This window comes from Mercenaria mercenaria, chromosome 2, assembly GCF_021730395.1.
Source record: "Mercenaria mercenaria strain notata chromosome 2, MADL_Memer_1, whole genome shotgun sequence".
NCBI lineage: Eukaryota > Metazoa > Mollusca > Bivalvia > Venerida > Veneridae > Mercenaria > Mercenaria mercenaria.
Window position 1 is genome coordinate 111,002,428 of NC_069362.1, and position 18,184 is coordinate 111,020,611.

At 36.0% G+C, this 18,184-nt stretch overlaps 1 protein-coding gene and 1 long non-coding RNA gene across 3 annotated transcripts; one reads left to right on the forward strand and one right to left on the reverse strand.

The window, feature by feature from the left end:
* Positions 1-67: 67 nt before the first annotated feature.
* Positions 68-2,974, forward strand: LOC123562974 (uncharacterized). The gene is made up of 4 exons (XM_045355548.2): positions 68-319; positions 489-521; positions 1,700-1,791; positions 2,456-2,974. Exons 1-4 carry the CDS (start codon positions 262-264, stop codon positions 2,591-2,593), a joined length of 321 nt encoding a protein of 106 aa, XP_045211483.2. The 5' UTR covers positions 68-261; the 3' UTR covers positions 2,594-2,974.
* A 3,734-nt stretch (positions 2,975-6,708) lies between these two features.
* On the reverse strand, positions 6,709-9,155 carry LOC128555355 (uncharacterized). Of its 2 annotated transcripts, XR_008370002.1 has the most exons (3): positions 8,865-9,128; positions 8,481-8,591; positions 6,709-6,809 (listed from the first exon to the last, which is right to left on the reverse strand). It is a non-coding gene; the product is annotated as an uncharacterized LOC128555355 (long non-coding RNA). The 2 variants fall into 2 exon arrangements; XR_008370001.1 differs by having other exon boundaries at positions 8,481-9,155.
* Positions 9,156-18,184: the final 9,029 nt, after the last annotated feature.

Sequence of the window (18,184 nt, forward strand, 5' to 3'; positions counted from 1 at the left end):
TTTTGACAACTTGCGTACGACCACTGCATTAATACTAAACTGCCATTGGTCACTCAACAAACCACGATTGTTTTAATTGTCTTATTCACTCAGACGGATTACGTAAAAACCACATATTGAGGAAAAATAATTTTGGACTTCCCAAACTATATTGGTATAAATACAAACTAAAATGTTCGATTTTCACCATTGTCTTCAAGCGAACGCACTTCGTTTTCACTTCGTGCCATTTTTGCATAAATTAAACATTTCTTACCGAAGATGAATACGTTTGCTGTCGTCTGTTTGTTGTTGGGATGCTCAGTAATGGCACAGGCCAGTAAGTATTTTCATTTTTATATTTATAGTCTTACAGGTTATATTCGAGAATTTTAGTCAGATTTATTTACGTACCTATTTAACCATTTGTTTACAATCAAATAATGCAAATCACGAAGAAAAATAAGTTCTGACACTGCTGATTGAGTATTCTTTTTCTTTGTTTCCAGTGTATGTGAAACCAAAATACCCAGTTAAACAAGGTATGTTGGATTTGTTTTGATTTTGTATGCGTTTTTTTTTTCAAATTATAGATCTTGAACGTGTTCAGTAGTCATGTTTAGGCAGAAATATGATTAGGCAGAAAATAAGTATAGCCAGGAAATACGTTTTAGATAGGAAACACGTGTAGACTTGAAAAAAGGAGAAGTTAATCGATATGAAGAACAATAACTCTTGTATTCAGCGAGTTTGTTAACGAAATAAAATAAATACACATTTATTCTAAAAATTCTGAATTTATAATTATGATCATTTGTTCTATATATTTGTAGGATAAATCCATGCATCAATGTTGTGTCCGCATTTCCTTGAATAATTTTGAATACTGCTTACATCAAAGAATAAAAGATGATGAATAGTTACATTAAAGAACAAGATTAGTTTATAATTCAGTATTCTTCATTATCAAATTTGATCAAATTTACTAAAATTTCATATCTTTTTTTTTTTCATGGCGGATTATATGGACGTTTTTACAAGAATTGTTTTAGCTCCATTCACCTAATCAGCATATAATTTAGCATTTGAATGATGAAGATAAACAAGATCAGGGAAATTGACTCTTATATTGCAAATGTATTTCTGGTGTGTTTTTCTTGGACAATTACACCATTTTGTGTATGTTAACATATAAAGAACACGTTTATAGTCATAGACAATATTGTGTGTTACGTTTTAGTACACACCTGGTGCATGTATATCTGCATGTAATTGGCTTTCCATTAAAAATGGGAAGGTCTTTTTTTAACAAATGACTGTTAACCATGACATTAACGAGCCGCACCATGAGAAAACCAACATAGTGCATTTGCGACCAACATGGATCTAGACCAGCCTGTGCATCCGCACAGTCTGGTCAGGACCCATGCTGTCCGCTTTCAAAGCCTATTGCAATTAGAGAAACCGTTAAGAAAACAGCATGGATCCTGACCAGACTGCGCGGATGCCATGCTGGTCTGGATCCATGCTGGTCGTAAATGCACTTTGTTGGTTATCTCATGGTGCGGCTCAAAATTTTAATTGTGACTGTAGCTTTACAAACACAGTTTATATCATTTAGTCATGTAAATTCATTTGATGAGGATTCTACATTAATAAAAAAAATATATTTTAGTGAAAGATGCCCGTTTGTATATCTTAAATCATTGATATTTTACAGTTTACTGCTATGACTATATGGGCCGCCCGGTATACCCTGGCCAGAGCTACTATGATGGATGCAACACGTGCACTTGTGGACGATACGGCAGGGTACGTTTGATTATTGTTGTATCAGATAGCATCTGAAATAGAGTTAGGTTTGAATGAAAGTAAGACAGGAATAATTCGACCTAATTATTGCATATGCGGACGAGGTCGAATTATTACATTATGCTAGAATTATATAATGCTAAATGGTCAGAAAGTAATTATATCTAAGACTTAGAGAACACGCTTTACAAGGGTTTCGCACTTTTTCGCGGTTACTATATGAAATTTCAGCATGATAAGTAAATTTCAGCATGATAAGTCGTTTGTAAGGTAACATTTTAGACTGTAGATTGAATGATATCGAGTTGCTTTTATTTGGCGATCTATTCACTTGCTAAAGAATATGTCCATTGTGCACAGGCAGTTGTTATATTTTGGGCTTTTTGAATTGATGTCGAGCTTTTCACGAATAATAGTAATGATATTTAGCAAATGTTTACTATTATATTGTAATTAAATGCTTTATAATATATAAAATGTATTTTTTTTGTACTTTGAACAAATAATAGTGCAAATAATAGTGCTTTTACCAATGCGCTAGATAATAGATTTCACTGATCAGTAAACAACTTGTATTCAACGTTAACAGCGTTTTGAAAATCATCTTCGTACCATGTTATATGAATTCAGTTGTGTGTACATAATGTCATTTAAATATTTACAGCCTACCATCTGTACATATAGATACTGCGGAGACATTATTGATCCAGTAAGACCCATCCTCCCCATCAACCCAGTGAAACCAGTTTATCCAATCCGTCCAGTGAAGCCAGTAAAGCCAGTCCATCCCGTCCCCTACTAGAAGCTTGCCGGAAACAGCCATCACTCAGAGAAATACTCGTCAACCCAGTGAAACACGTGTACACATACGTATAACCATATAACGTAATGAATTCTTACAGGAAATATCCAATCTTCAGAAAAATGAGAAAAAAAGACATGGAAATTTAGAAGAAAACTTGCTGTGTCCAACATTCACTTAATGCAATGACTGACATGAACATATTTTCAGTTGTTGAAATCTAAGACTCATTTTTTTTATCATTAATTCAAAACAAATATCATTATATTTCTGCTAGTATTCTTGTCCATTCAATTTTGTTTCATAGTTACGAAACGAAATTTCATTCCATCGTATTTATTGTGCAATAAATTTAAAGAAAAACGCTTCTCAGGCTTATTTGTTTTTATGTTGGTCATGTTGTAAATCTGTTAGATCCTAATCATTATACGAATATTTATCCGAACCGGCAAGTTTTACGACAGTTATCCTTTATCCTGCTGGCGGCAAATGATTCTGCCTTTGGCACCAGTGCAGTCCAAGATCAGCCTGCACGTCCTCACTGCCTGCATTGTTCGCTGTTCAGTCTTAAAATGTTTAGTGAACAGTCCGTTGATAAACAGTGGTAATTGCCGACAAATTCATTTTTGAAATTTCGCAGGGTAAAGGATAGTTATGTAGTATTTGTTCCTTTAACGTCGGACATATATACTTTCACATATTCGTCATCTTAGGCGTAAAAAATGTTTGTTTTCCGGTATCCTGACCTACCCTAAATTTTTGGCCCAACCCTAAATGATTTTAGGCCTTGGAGAATATTGTTTTAAATTTTTTAACAAAAAATAACAAAAAATTTCAAAACTGCACTTTTTATGCTTTAAACATGGTCAGTTATGATGTTAGAAATCAACTTATTGATGCTCTAAAGGCATGACCCCCTTATTTGTATTCATTTTTGACACAAAAATAATTTCCGAAAAGTCTCACTTAATAAAAAAAATCCAAAAACAAATCTGACTACCTACCCTATTTTTAGCATGTTGCCGGAAACAAAGAATTTTTAGGCTTTAGCACAAAAGGCGGCCAGGAACATTGAAATAAGCAGCAGTACTAGCGCACTTTTCAGCGACCAACATTCAGGCAACAACGTTTTTGTATTAATTATTTATCATAAAATCTGTACAATATTTACATCTTTAAATTTCTTTGAGGGCCATAAAATGTTTCATTAGATCTAGCAGCAAATATATTGCCTCTAGAGTGTTAACAGTGTTTTATTAGCTCACCTGTCACGAAGTGACAAGGTGAGCTGTTGTGACCGCTTGATGTCCGTCGTGCGTCGTGCGTCAACAATTTCTAAAAAAATCTTCTTCTTGAAAACGACTGGGCAGAATTACACCAAACTTCACAGGAACGATCCTTGGGTAGCCCCCTTTCAAAATTATTCAAAGAGTTGAATTCCATGCAAAACTCTTGTTGCCATGGCAACCGAAAGGAAAAACATTAAAAATCTTCTTGTCCAAAACCACAGGGCCTAGGGCTTTGATATCTGGTGTGTAGCATCATCTAGTAGTCCTCTACAATAATTGTTCAAATTATCCCCCTAGGGTCAAATATGGCCCCGCCCCGGGGGTCACATGGTTTATATAGACTGATATAGGGAAAACTTTGAAAATCTCCTTGTACAAAACCACATGGCCTAGGGCTTTGATATTTGGTATGTAGCGTCATCTAGAGGTCCTCTACCAAGATTGTTCAAATTATTCCCCTAGGGTCAAATATGGTCCCTCCGTGGGGGTCACATGGTTTATATAGACTAATATAGGGAAAACTTAGAAAATCTTCTTGTACAAAACCACATGGCCTAGGGCTTTGATATTTGGTATGTAGCATCATCTAGTGGTTCTCTACCAAGATTGTTCAAATTATCCCCCTAGGGTCAAATATGGCCCCGCCCCGGGAGTCCCAAGTTTTACATAGACATATAGGAAAAAAAGTTTAAAAATCTTCTTGTCTGAAACTACAACACTTAGACCTTTGGTATTTGGTTTGTGGCATTGTCTTATCGTCCTCAACCAAAATTATTCAAATCGTACCCCTTGGGTGAAAAGAGGCCCTCCCCTGGGGTCCCAAGTTTTATATAGACTTATATAGGAAAAAGCTTTAAAAATCTTGTCTGAAACAATACGACCTAGGCTTTTGATATTTGGTATGATGCACTGTCTAGTAGTCCTCTACCAAAATTGTTCAAATTATGCCCCTGGGTAAAAAGAGGCCCCGCCCTGGGGTCACTTAGTTATTATGTTAATTATATAGGAAAAATAATTAAAAAATCATCTGATCCTATTTCCAAGACTGTTTAATTATAATTACCTGAAGACCCCGAGTAATATGATGTCACTTGACTGTGACCTTGACCTACTGACCTACTTTCTTGTTTTTTAAGATGCAGCCTTGAAATCTTGATGACATACACAGGTTTTGCACACAAATCGTAAAACTGAATTTCATTGACTAGGAATGTGACCTACTGACTTTCTTAATATTTTATCATGAGTTTGACATTTGAAACATGTAGCTCATATTACTCAGGTGAGCAATCCAGGGTCATCATGACCCTCTTGTTTTTAATGATATAACCTCGTGATCCAGTTTTTAATCTTAAAACTAAATCTATATAATTTTTATAAAGACACATAATCTAGATATCATAAAGATTGAATATAAATCATGGCCTCTGGTGAGTTAACGTTTCTGTATTACTTGACATGATAACCTAGTAGTGCTTGGGCCAAACTTTTGTTAACACAAATCTTCTTGCTAAGTTTCATACGACTGAGCTAAAATTGTAAGGTCTGAAGTGTTAGCAATGGAATTGTGAACGAAGGACAAAGACAGACGACGAATACAATGCCTCCACAATAGCTTATCTTGATCACTTTGTGCTGAACGGAGCTTAATTTTCGGGAGCGGAGTTCCTTACATTGAATAACATTCATATACAGTTTCATGACGTTCGTTCAGAAACTCTTGGCGATATGTGCGACACTTTTTTTCTCTATGATTTTACTGGTATTTATAAAAAAATGCAGAAAATTATGAAATGTTGAACAATCAGCAACAGTGGGTGTTTCATTTAAACAAGCTTGGTGACCAATTTATTTTATTTGTTCATTATTTTCAGCACAAAATGTGACTTTGAAAATATAAGAACTATGAAATTAAAAAGATATCTTAGGAGTTCTCAATTAAAAAAGACAATCATCACAAACGACAAAGGGCCCACAAAATAAAAAGAAAATCCAACGTTTGGTTGTTTTAATTAAATATCACGAGATCAACGAAAACTGATGGACGGACATTTGAAATCTCTAGTAAAATAAATTGGACTTTTAGTTGTATAAATTTTGAAGTATTGGAATAATGTTAATAGTGTTATGGGCAATTATAAAAAGTCTAAAAGGAAAAAAAGGAACAGTAGTGATGCAATTTTGATCGAACAGTTGAACACAAGTAAGGCGCCAAGATCGGGAGGCCCTGGACACCATGATGGCAATATCAGCGTAAGTGATATTTTATCCGAAACAAACTCTGTTCTATTCAATGAAGATTTGGTAAACAGTTCAGTATTTAAGGAGAACTCTGAAGACACTGATACATGTTTAAGCTCTTTTATACCCCAGTCACACATACGGCGCGGATAGCTACGTCTAGCTACGGACAGAAACGTAGTAATCCGTATCGGTCCGTACCTGAGCCGTACCTCAGAGTAGTCATTCGTACTAATCCGTACCAAAACGTGGTCAAAACGTATTCAAAACTTATTCCAAACTTGCAAGTTTCTCAAACTTTTGAACATGCACAAAAGTTTGAACGAACCGTAGCCATTTGAGCGTGACTTTAGTCCAACTTGGCTGAAACTTATTCATCCGTAGTTAAACGTACTTAAACGTAGTTATCCATGCAGTTACGTACCTCGCCGTAGCCGAACGTAGTTATCCGAGGCTGTTCGTACTTAAGCGTAGTTCAACGTAGTTTACCGCAGACCTGTCCGTGCGCTGGGAAAGTTGCAAGGCGCAGTAAAACGTAACTCAGCGTAGTACCTCGTACCTATCCGTACTTATTCGCGTCCTGTATTGTTTTGTTTGTGGAGGCAGTAAACAGTTTTCTGAGCTCCTCAGCCTAGAGTCGCCTACCTAACTTTCAAAACCTCACACAAAAGTCTGTAACCACACACCTGAAATAAAGATATTGCAACATTAACATCACTGTATGTCTATCGTTACAAACCAACTACAATACATCTCTAATATCTAGTTTTCTGTTTACAAGACCTGAATTTTGTGCTCTCCCGGTCGCGGAAACTGATGACGAAAAAAGCTAAATTTGCCAATTTTTAAATCGCTGCAGAAAATTTCCTGAAACTGATAGCCCCAACTGCTACACTGTTCCATACTCCAGTAACACTGTAAAATCTGAAAATAAGCTCAAATATATGTGCCATCCGTACCGTTTCTTCACTGTTCCAGTTTTCCTGAGGTCCCTGCAAAAATGACAACCCCACTTTAAGCTAGCTCAGAGGAAGCATGTATACGCTCCTGCAAGTCATTACGTCATACTATCAAGATCAAGGATACTCAACTGATTTTTTTTTAAATAAGTGAAACTCAATTCTAGCCGCTGAAACTTCAATTCTAGCAATTATTATAATTTAGAAGTTCAAATATGCACTTCATTCCGTAAATTGCCTCTTATTTGTAAATTTCACCCCGGCCAATTCGACACTAACGGCTCAAAACTGTTTACTGCCTCCTTAAGGGAGACAAAAGTGATCCCAATAGTATGACATTTGCTGTTTATTTTGTAATTTAATCAATTCAGACCAAAAGAAACCCAATTTCATACATATCCAACTGTGCTGTTGAAAATTTTGACAACTGAAATACATCATGTATGCAGAAATTCTACCAGGAACGCGTACCGAAATTAACTAGTAACATTACAGCTTCATTTAGGGCCCATTGCATACAAAAATGAGGTCTCAACCATGTTTTTAGTATCTAGATATGTTCAGCTGCCAAGCTGGCTGAACATTATAGCAATTTTAACTCACTGGTACTGTGCTGGACCTGCTCCAGGAAGCTACAAGCACATGCATGAGCACCATATGTCACCGTCGTAACGTTTCACAAAATACCACTACATGCTAATTTGTCTATTCCTAGACACTAAATGGTGTCTATTTGAAGATAATTATCTGCACTGTGATATTTAGCTATGATGTACGTGACTTTCAACCCATAGAACTGACTGCATCAGACCACGAGTCCATGTTAAGACCTCAATTTCATAATGATCACTTTTCGCGAGTGACGAAATATGAGAAAAACGTTATTTTTGAGACAAACCTTTCAAAACCTATCTATTTTAGGGGAAAAGATGTCTATTCTCTAAACTTTTGTGTGCTGTGACTGGCGTCTATGTTATATGCAATATGTACATAACTTCTAAACTGAAACGAACAACGAAACACTGATTCAGAGGACATACTGCCGAAAGTACCCCCGAGGTCTGTTCCACAGTCCCAGCCGCTATTTTGCTGTTAAAAAGCTTACTGAATTAATAGAAATCAATGAATTTGCATTTAAATGCCTTATTTGACGACTTTAATGTCACAGTAAGCATATGTCTAAGTAAAATGGTGTCAGAACAGATATATCTTTCATTATATCGGCTCGTAAAACACTGTAAAACTGACTTTCATGTCTGAATCGCGGTTATCTCCCCTTAGTTATTGCTCTTAAAAACTCTCATTTTGCTTCAAAATTAATTTTAAAACTCATATTCATTCACAAATCATACTGAAAAACCTCTAAGACATCAAATAAATGCACATGGAAGAACTTACAAATTTTCAAGATTTGCTCTTAAGGAGGCAGTAAACAGTTTTCTGAGCTCCTCAGCCTAGAGTCGCCTACCTAACTTTCAAAACCTCACACAAAAGTCTGTAACCACACACCTGAAATAAAGATATTGCAACATTAACATCACTGTATGTCTATCGTTACAAACCATCTACAATACATCTCTAATATCTAGTTTTCTGTTTACAAGACCTGAATTTTGTGCTCTCCCGGTCGCGGAAACTGATGACGAAAAAAGCTAAATTTGCCAATTTTTAAATCGCTGCAGAAAATTTCCTGAAACTGATAGCCCCAACTGCTACACTGTTCCATACTCCAGTAACACTGTAAAATCTGAAAATAAGCTCAAATATATGTGCCATCCGTACCGTTTCTTCACTGTTCCAGTTTTCCTGAGGTCCCTGCTAAAATGACAACCCCACTTTAAGCTAGCTCAGAGGAAGCATGTATACGCTCCTGCAAGTCATTACGTCATACTATCAAGATCAAGGCTACTCAACTGATTTTTTTTTAAATAAGTGAAACTCAATTCTAGCCGCTGAAACTTCAATTCTAGCAATTATTATTATTTAGGAGTTCAAATATGCACTTCATTCCGTAAATTGCCTCTTATTTGTAAATTTCACCCCGGCCAATTCGACACTTACGGCTCAAAACTGTTTACTGCCTCCTGTTTCCTGTTTCTCGCCATTTTCCCCGTACTAAGACGTACTGCTCCGTAGTTATACACCCTCGGACTAATCTTATCCGCACCGTACCTCAACGCACGGACATATCCGTATGTGTGACTGTAGCTTAATACACCCACAGACTAATCCTATCCGCACCGTACCTCAACGCACGGACATATCCGTATGTGTGACTGTAGCTTAAAAGTGAAACCCGCATTATCAGCAACGTCGTCACAGATCTCTGATAAACACGATCATAACAATATGGCTACATCCATTGAAAACAGTGATCAAAAGCAAACTCTTGACTTGAATTCTAAAATGGACCAATTACTGGCTGCCATTACAGACATGAAAAAGAACCATAATTCGTTGATGAGCAAGGTTGACAGTTAATTAGATAAGATTAGACACGATTTTATGCAGAACCTCGATTCTAAAATTAGGTCGTTAAAAGATAAAGTTGAACTTGACCTGGGCACGGAGTCCATGCGAATAGATGAAGTGCTGACAAGTGTTCAGTCATTACAATTTCGTGTAACGGAAATTCAAACATCCAACCCTTGAGCAGGATCATGGATTGGCGATAACGGTATTTCTGCACATGCGTCAACGAGTAATCCGGACGATTATATTGACGTTACGGTCATAGGATTTAATATCCCATTTGATGAAGGTGAAAACATAATGCAAAAGGCGAACGATATCATAAGCGCTTTGGGAGCGGAAGTTTCAAGCTTCTCCAAGATCTCATCAGTCACGCGTCTACGTCCAAGATACAAAGACAAGCCGGGTTTTGTCAAAATAAGTATTGAAAATATTGAGCAGAAAGTGAAAGTGCTTCGAAATAAAATGAAATTACGAAATACAGAATTCCATGTGTACAAATTCTCGCATTGGGCACTTAATTGAAAGCAACGCGCGCGCCGTATTGCGCGAATTACCCCAGGGTAATACATACAAAGTGCTTTTGGACGAATTCAGTCTCGTAAGCAAAGACAAACAGTAGACCATATGGATGCGACCAACAGTGCTACGTAGGAACACGACCGACCCGATGCGTCCGTCACGGTTTGTCATATTAATATTTGCGGATGGACGGAACAAAATAAAGAGCTTCGGACTCATTTGATCAATAAATGCGGTGCGGATATATTGAACATTAATGAAACGCACTTGTCGGGTACCGACAGTATACATGTGGAAGGTTGGAACTGGTTTGGGTTTAACCGTAAAGTCACCCATGTTCGAGCTCCTAAACCATCCGGTGGGGTAGGACTCTTGGTGAAAAATGAACTTCTAAAAACTTTGATATAGAAATAATAGATAAACAAATAGACGGTATACTTGGTCTGTCGTTTAAATCAAAATTATTATTTTATACTGTTAACATGTTATTTACCTCCTGAACGCTCAAACTGGGGCCGTGATGCACAGACATTTTTCGCCCATATTCTCTTCCAAATATACATTCATTATTATGCGGATGCTATAATGATGTGTGGCGATTATAACAGTAGAATAGGTTCTTTGTCGGATGTTTCTAGTGATTTCGATGATATTCCTTCAAGAACTGTAAAAGACTTTGTAACTAATCAGCATGGCCACGAATTTATCGAATTTTTACCCGATGCTAAGTTCTGCACTTTAAATGGTAGATTCGATAGAAATAATTTTACGATCATTTCACGTTTATTTCTATCCGGGGTCGTTCTGTTGTGGATTACACATGTGTACCGCATGATGTACTGTCGTCTTGTAACAATATCAGTTTCATGCCAGGATATTACTGACTCTGAGATCTTACACCACATGTTGGGTAACCGGTCTAGAATACCAGATCATGCATTTTTGTAAACAGAATTGAAAACATCGTACATTGACCACCAAGAATCGAGTAAATGCAATACAGTCCAAGATAAGAAACGTCTTATCTATTCGCGTATTCCCAATGATATATTTCAATCCGAGATGATTAGGCTTGCACTCAAGGAAATAATTCTAGGCATAGAACTCAGCCGAGGAACGCAAATTGACGGCGATAATACTTACGATCAGTTGTGTGAAGTTATCATGAGAGAAACGAATGAAAATATCCCGTGTTACTCTCCAAATAAAGCGACAAGAAAACGTTATAAATACACCAAACCTTACTGGAATGAAGAATTAACCCAGTTATAGCACAATATGAGCTTAAAAGAAAAACAGTAATTGAGAGAAAAGTCTCGACCCTTATATGTTTTAAAAAGAAAAAATATAAGGCATCACGTAATATGTTTGACAAACGTTAAATTTAGGGCAGTGTGAGCGCGCATACCGAAAGTCTTTTGCCAATGAAATTGAAAACTTTACTACGGAGAACCCAAATGAATTCTGGAATTAGGTGAAATATTTAGGGCCTAGAAAAAACTCTACTAACCCAGTTGAAATTATAGAAGAGGCGGGAAATAGTTGCTTAGATGAAAAGATTGTTTTCGAAAAATGGGAATTCGATTTCGCGAACTTGTATAACGGGGATCATAATGCAGATTTTGATGAAACGTTTTTATGAGCAATGTAAACAGCAAAAATCTATGATCGAAAATGACATGCTAGCAATGACCAGTTAAACTACGGCAGCGAAAAATAAATCGTCTGTTGGTATTGACTCAATCCCGTATGTTGTTCTCAAATACCACAGCATAATTTTAAGACAGCTATTTCATATTATATTTGACTCGGGTATTATACCATCATTATGGCGGAAAGCAATGATATTCCCTATTTTGAAAGACCCCTCCTCTGATAAACGCGTGCCCCTAAATTATCGAGGGGTGAGTTTACTGTCATGCGTATCGAAACTGCACAGTAGTTGTTTTTTGTTGTTTTTTTTCAATAAAGACTTAGTGCGTATATTAAAACGATAAAATAAAATGTTAGATAATAAATAATATGAAATCTGGAAAATAATGATGAGATAAGTGCGGAGGAACAAAATGGCTTTCGAAAGTCGCGCTAATGTGAGGACCATATTTTTGCTTTAAATAGTATTATAAAAAATGTTTTAATATTTAGCAGCTTTCATGGACGTAAAAAAGGCGTTTGATTTTGTGGACAGAGACTTACTTTTATATAAACTGCTCCAAAACAATGTGGATGGTAAATTCTATAATTCAATTAAAAGTATGTATACTAATGTTCTTTCGTGTATCAAGATAGATGGGTCGTTACAAACTTGTTCGAATGTTTCTCGAGGGTCAGACAGGGGGATAATTTATCTCTCACATTTTTTTTTCAATTTTCGCCAATGATTTAGCCACTGAAATTAAAGGACTGGATGTTGGAGTTCAACTTGGTAATATCAAGTGCTCCTTATTGTTATATGCGAACGACATTGTATTTCTTGCCGAAAATGAACATGACCTTCAGCTGATTTTAAACACAATGCATGAATGGTGTAATACCACAGTCACACATACGTCGCGGATAGCTACGTCTAGCTACGGACAGAAACGTAGTTATCCGAGGCTGCTCGTACTTGAGCATAGTTCAACGTAGTTTACCGCAGAATCGTCCGTGCGCTGGGCAAGTTGCAAGGCGCAGTAAAACGTAATTCAACGTAGTACCTCGTACCTATCCGTACTTATTCGCATCCTGTATTGTTTTGTCTGTTTCCTGTTTCTCACCATTTTTCCCGTACTAAGACGTACTGCTAGGTATACACCCACAGACTAATCCTATCCGCGCCGTACCTCAACGCACGGACATATCCGTATGTGTGACTGTAGCTTAAGCGACGGAGGCTGTTGATCAATACATCAAAGTCAAAAGTAGTGCATTTCAGGCTAATAGTATCAAGACAGCCTCGGACACAATGCATATTTAAGATAGGTGAGAATATTATCGAGACGGTTGAGCAATATAAAATACTTAGGGATTATTTTTCATGAGAAATTAGACTTTTCAATCACCTCTTAAGCTCTTAATACAGGTGCTGGGCGAGCACTTGGTTGTATCTGTGCAAAAGTTAACTGTATTAAAGAGTTCGGTTTCTCTACTTTTGAAAAGCTTTAAAATGCTTGTGTTATCCCAGTCCCAGACTATTGTACCTCTGTGCGGGGATTTAAGCCGCACCCGGCCATTGACTATGTGCAAAATAAAGTCATTCGTTGTTTTTTTGTTTTTTTTTTGGTGTGCACAGATTCACACCAACTTTGGCAATTAATGGTGACATTGGTTGGCTTCCAGCTACACAAAGGAGATGGCTGAATATGGTAAGATTATTGAATAGACTTCTTTCGTTTGAAAACACACGGCTTACGAAGAACATTTTTGAATATGACTACGAACATTCAAATTTAAATTGTAACTGGTTTTCAGAAATTTGTCAATTTTTTGAGTATATAGATTTACCTGATATTTTTGTTAATAAATCACAAGTAGATATTGCCGAGGTAAAACAGAGACTATTTCATTATAATGCAGATACTTGGCCAGACAAATTGAACTATCCGCCAAAAATTAGAATTATAAACTCTTCAAAAGTAGATATGAAACAGAAATGTACGTGAAGTTTAATTTATAGAGAAGTGAACGCTCGATTATGGTACAATTCCGGTGTGGTGTGAACCCTTTAAGGATTGAAACCGGTCGCTCCACTGGTGAAGTATTAGAAAACAGGTTGTGCAGACAGTGTGTACGAAATGAGGTAAACATGAAATACATTTTTACTCAAACGTGATATGTACAACGATCTTAGACCGAGATTTTATGATGACACTGTGTCACATTTAATCTTACAGTCAGAAAACAGCAATACCTGTTATGTGCATTTGCTAGGCGAAGGTCATTAACCCATCGTTAATTCAAATCAAGTTTCAAATATTATGTAACTACATTCTATTTGTTTTCTGTAATCGTTTAAAATGCCCATACATTGCTTTTCGGATCAGCAATTTCTATTGTTTTGTAAAAAAGTGACTTATAGGCCCTCTCTCTCTCTCTCTCATTATCCTCCTTTTCCGCCTACCCACACATAACCCCCCCCCCCCCCCCACACACACACACACACACACCACCACTACCCCCCCCCCCCCCCCCCCCCCCACACACACACACACCCCTCTCTCTCTCTCTCTCTCTCTCTCTCTTTCTCCCTTCAAAAGTGTAAATAGCTATATTTTCTATTAATTGTCTTGCTGCTGTGTGTTTGTGTCTTAGATTTCTGTGTCGTTATTCACCTCGTTCTCCACCCATACCCAACCCCCACAAACATACAACATCATTACCAAATCGTATTTAGTTAGAAGAAACCTCAGAATATTTTTGTCCTCAAACACTGGCCCTATTACAAAATAATTTCACAAATATTTTTCTTGCGTGACTGTTCAAGCAACTTGTGGAACTCAGGTGAGCGATCTAGGGCCAACAAGGCCCTCTTGTTGCTAAACGTAACAGCACTTATCATTAATATAATTATTTGTATTACATAAAACTGTCAATTTTTTCCCTCAAAAAAGTAAATATACACATGGAATTGATAGCAATAGGGTCAAATAGGAAGTGCGACATTTAGCATTGGTGTTGCGACATATAACGATGGGCAAATTTTTGCGACATTTAACGTTAAAGGTGCGACATTAAGCGGCAGACGATTATGCGACATTTAGCGGTGGTTGCGACATTTAACGTCAACCTTGCGACATTTAATGATGGTTGCGACATTTAGCGGCGTTGCGACATTTAACGTTGCCACACCATTCACCTAGTTTCTAGGCACCTGACAACACAGCGGTTGTTTGCAAACGAAGCGCTCCATAAATCTGGGTCGCAATCTATTGTGTTGGCCAAAGATCACTTTGTACACTTAACACATCTTCTATCGAAAGATTTTTATAGATATCTGGATTGTTCTTTTCATAAACCATCCCGTTCCGATGATTTTCGTTTCGCAAACAGCAAAAACCTCAACTATTTTATAATGTTCAACGTTATAATGTTCAAATGTGCATTCAATTTGATTGATTGTTTGATTAATTGATTGATAAAGTATAAAGTAATGAGATTCAGGAATTCATTATTTAAGGCTTCGCGATTCTAGAATTTTAGAGGACTTTTAAAACTTCGAAAAAAATAACCTTTTGTAACGGGCGTTTCGTAACTTCACGAGTTTTCAGATTTCCGAAAACGCGTGAAAAATTGAAGTATGAAATAATATTAAGCTTCATGAATTCACACTGCACGAATTGAAGATTTCTAATTCGTTTTGTTTGTTTGGTTTGGGTTTAACGCCGTTTTTCAACAGTATTTCAGTCATGTAACGGCGGGCAGTTAACCTAACCAGTGTTCCTGGATTCTGTACCAGTACAAACCTGTTCTCCGCAAGTAACTGCCAACTTCCCCACATGAATCAGAGGTGGAGGACTAATTCTAATTCGTGGAATTCAAAAGTTTCACGCTTCAAGCCTGCACGGTTTTTGGCGACCTGTGGTTTTCCTCTTTTTTATTTTTCTAAGATCTTATAAAACACGAAATTGTGAAGTATGAAATAACACACTTCGCAACTTCAAGATTTCTAAAATATCACAAAACGTGAAAAAAGTAGTGAAGTTAAAAACCTATGCACTCTAATTTTACACTCAGTCCTTTGTGCTTTCTGTGACTTTATAGAACAAGAAGTCGTAAAGCATGAAATAATAAATTTTACAACTTTAAGAATTCAAAAATTTATTACATGTGAAATCGTGAAGTATAAAATCATGAAATTTAGGATGTCTAGAATTTCATAAAATTTAAGTATGAAGTAATGAACTTTACAATTTCACATTTTAAAACGATTTAAATGTAAAAAAAAAATACGAAATCTTGAGCTTGAAATAATGAACTTTACAACCAATTGATTTCTAAACGTGAAATCGTAAGGTATGAAATAATGAACTTCACGATTTCTAAAATTTCATTCTTGAAATTGTAAAGTATTTAATCTTAAACTTCACTACTTCACACTTAATGACTAAGTGATTTCTAAAATTTCATAAAAAGATGGGATCGTGAGAATGAAAATTCTAAACTTTTATATATTTCACATCAAATGGTGTTGCGTGAAATCTTGTATTCCATAATTTCACACTTCACGACTGTAAAATTTCATATCTTTTAAAATTTCATTAAACACTTTTGTTGGAAATATCGAACGCAAACATGAAATCATATTGTGTGAAACTATCAAATTTTAAACTCCTAAGGTTCACAAATATGATGCCCTTTTAAAGGATCAAAGATGAATAAACTCGAAGTTATGATAACTGTAACATAGGAAGGCAATGTAGTTATTCATACAAAAAGGTGTTACCTTCTTCAGAAACGAAACTTTGGGACAGAATCTAAAAGACAGATTAATTCATATAAAAAGATTTTGCAATGATCCTTATGAAGCATAGAACGCAGCAACGATACCGTTGATAATAACAGAATCTATTTGTTTGACAGAGTCTTATCATGAGAGGTAATGAAATGTGCCACATCCTTCACGCCCAGCTTTAGAAGGAGAATTATATCATGGTACATGAGCCCAAAAGGACCAGAACATATAGAAACACCGAGTCAAACTACGAGGGGACTTTTCGCAGCCGCCACACGGCACTTAAAGATTGCTGTTGTAATAGTTAATAAAATCTGTAACATTCTATAAAATCATTCACTGCTGAAGTGGTGCCATTGTCGCCTCGTGAGAGTGCATTCCCTGTCTCTGTAAATTATTTCAAATTGTCTTTTCTTACCTTTGTACGGTGGTGATATTGAACAGCTTACCTTCATATAATGTAATGCACTCTCAGACGTTTCAGGACAGCATGATAACTTTTGACTGTCTCTGTCCCAACTATAAAATATCAAATCATAAATAAGTCATCCCAATAAGCCAAATGAAGAAGGCTTAGTCACAGTAATAGATTGCAATATATTAACTTGGGCATGTTATGTACTACAGGTCGTTAAGATAAGGTTTTGTTATTTAAAAAAAGAAAGATGTCATTAATTGGCGTATAATACAGATAGTTATGGATGAATAAAACAAAACAAACAAATAGAGAAATTGATCTCTGCGTGTCGCCAGAAAAGTTTTTTTTAAATTTATTTATTAGAAACGCCGTTTGCTCTGATTCCGACATTTCGTATTCCTGTTTTTACTTGGCACACTTTATGATGAGAATTTAGAAATTCTAAAATAAAACTAAAAACTCATCCGTGTAGTTGTTATAATTACTGTTGCCATCGCACTTCTTATAACTTTCATTTATTTGCTTGGCGTTATTACGTGCTGAGATTGAGAAAAATGCTTTGTCAACATCAAAATCGAAAATCTATAAAAAAAAAATCCACCCATATATAAACATAAAATATAAAGGCTTTGATATATCTTATCCCCATCATTTCTCGGAGAAAACTTTGAGCACAATATCTATATGTCGATTCTGACTAAGAACAATTTCAAAACCATTTCTTTTAATTTTTCTGCAAATTCACGGAGATAGAGCAAGTTAATATATATATAAAAATGTACAGCTCTATGGAAAAGCTGCATCTTTTTTTCAATTGAGAGCAGTTCTCTAAACTATATGGACAAAGAGTACTTAAAGACAAAGACATAACAACCATGATGTTAGTTTAAGTGTATGATTGGCATATATAAATTATATATATCAACATTAATTTTACTATTGAAGCGCTCCAGAGATAAAACAAATGTAATTGTTACCAAACAGGTCACTAGAGCAAATCGAAATACTGTTTTCACTTGTATGGTTAAAGTGATAGATATAACGACAATGGAGGAAGTCATAAAATAAAATTTTGATTTATATTTTGCTTGGTTAACCAGAAAAATTGTGAGATGAATATATCATTGTTGCATCTTTTTCACAATATGACAAACGTTTTTAGTTTGTGTTTACAAATCTTAACATGATTAAATGCGCTGCACAGTAATTTACTCTTTAGAAGTTGATAATTCATTATTTCTTTACTACATATTCTTTGTC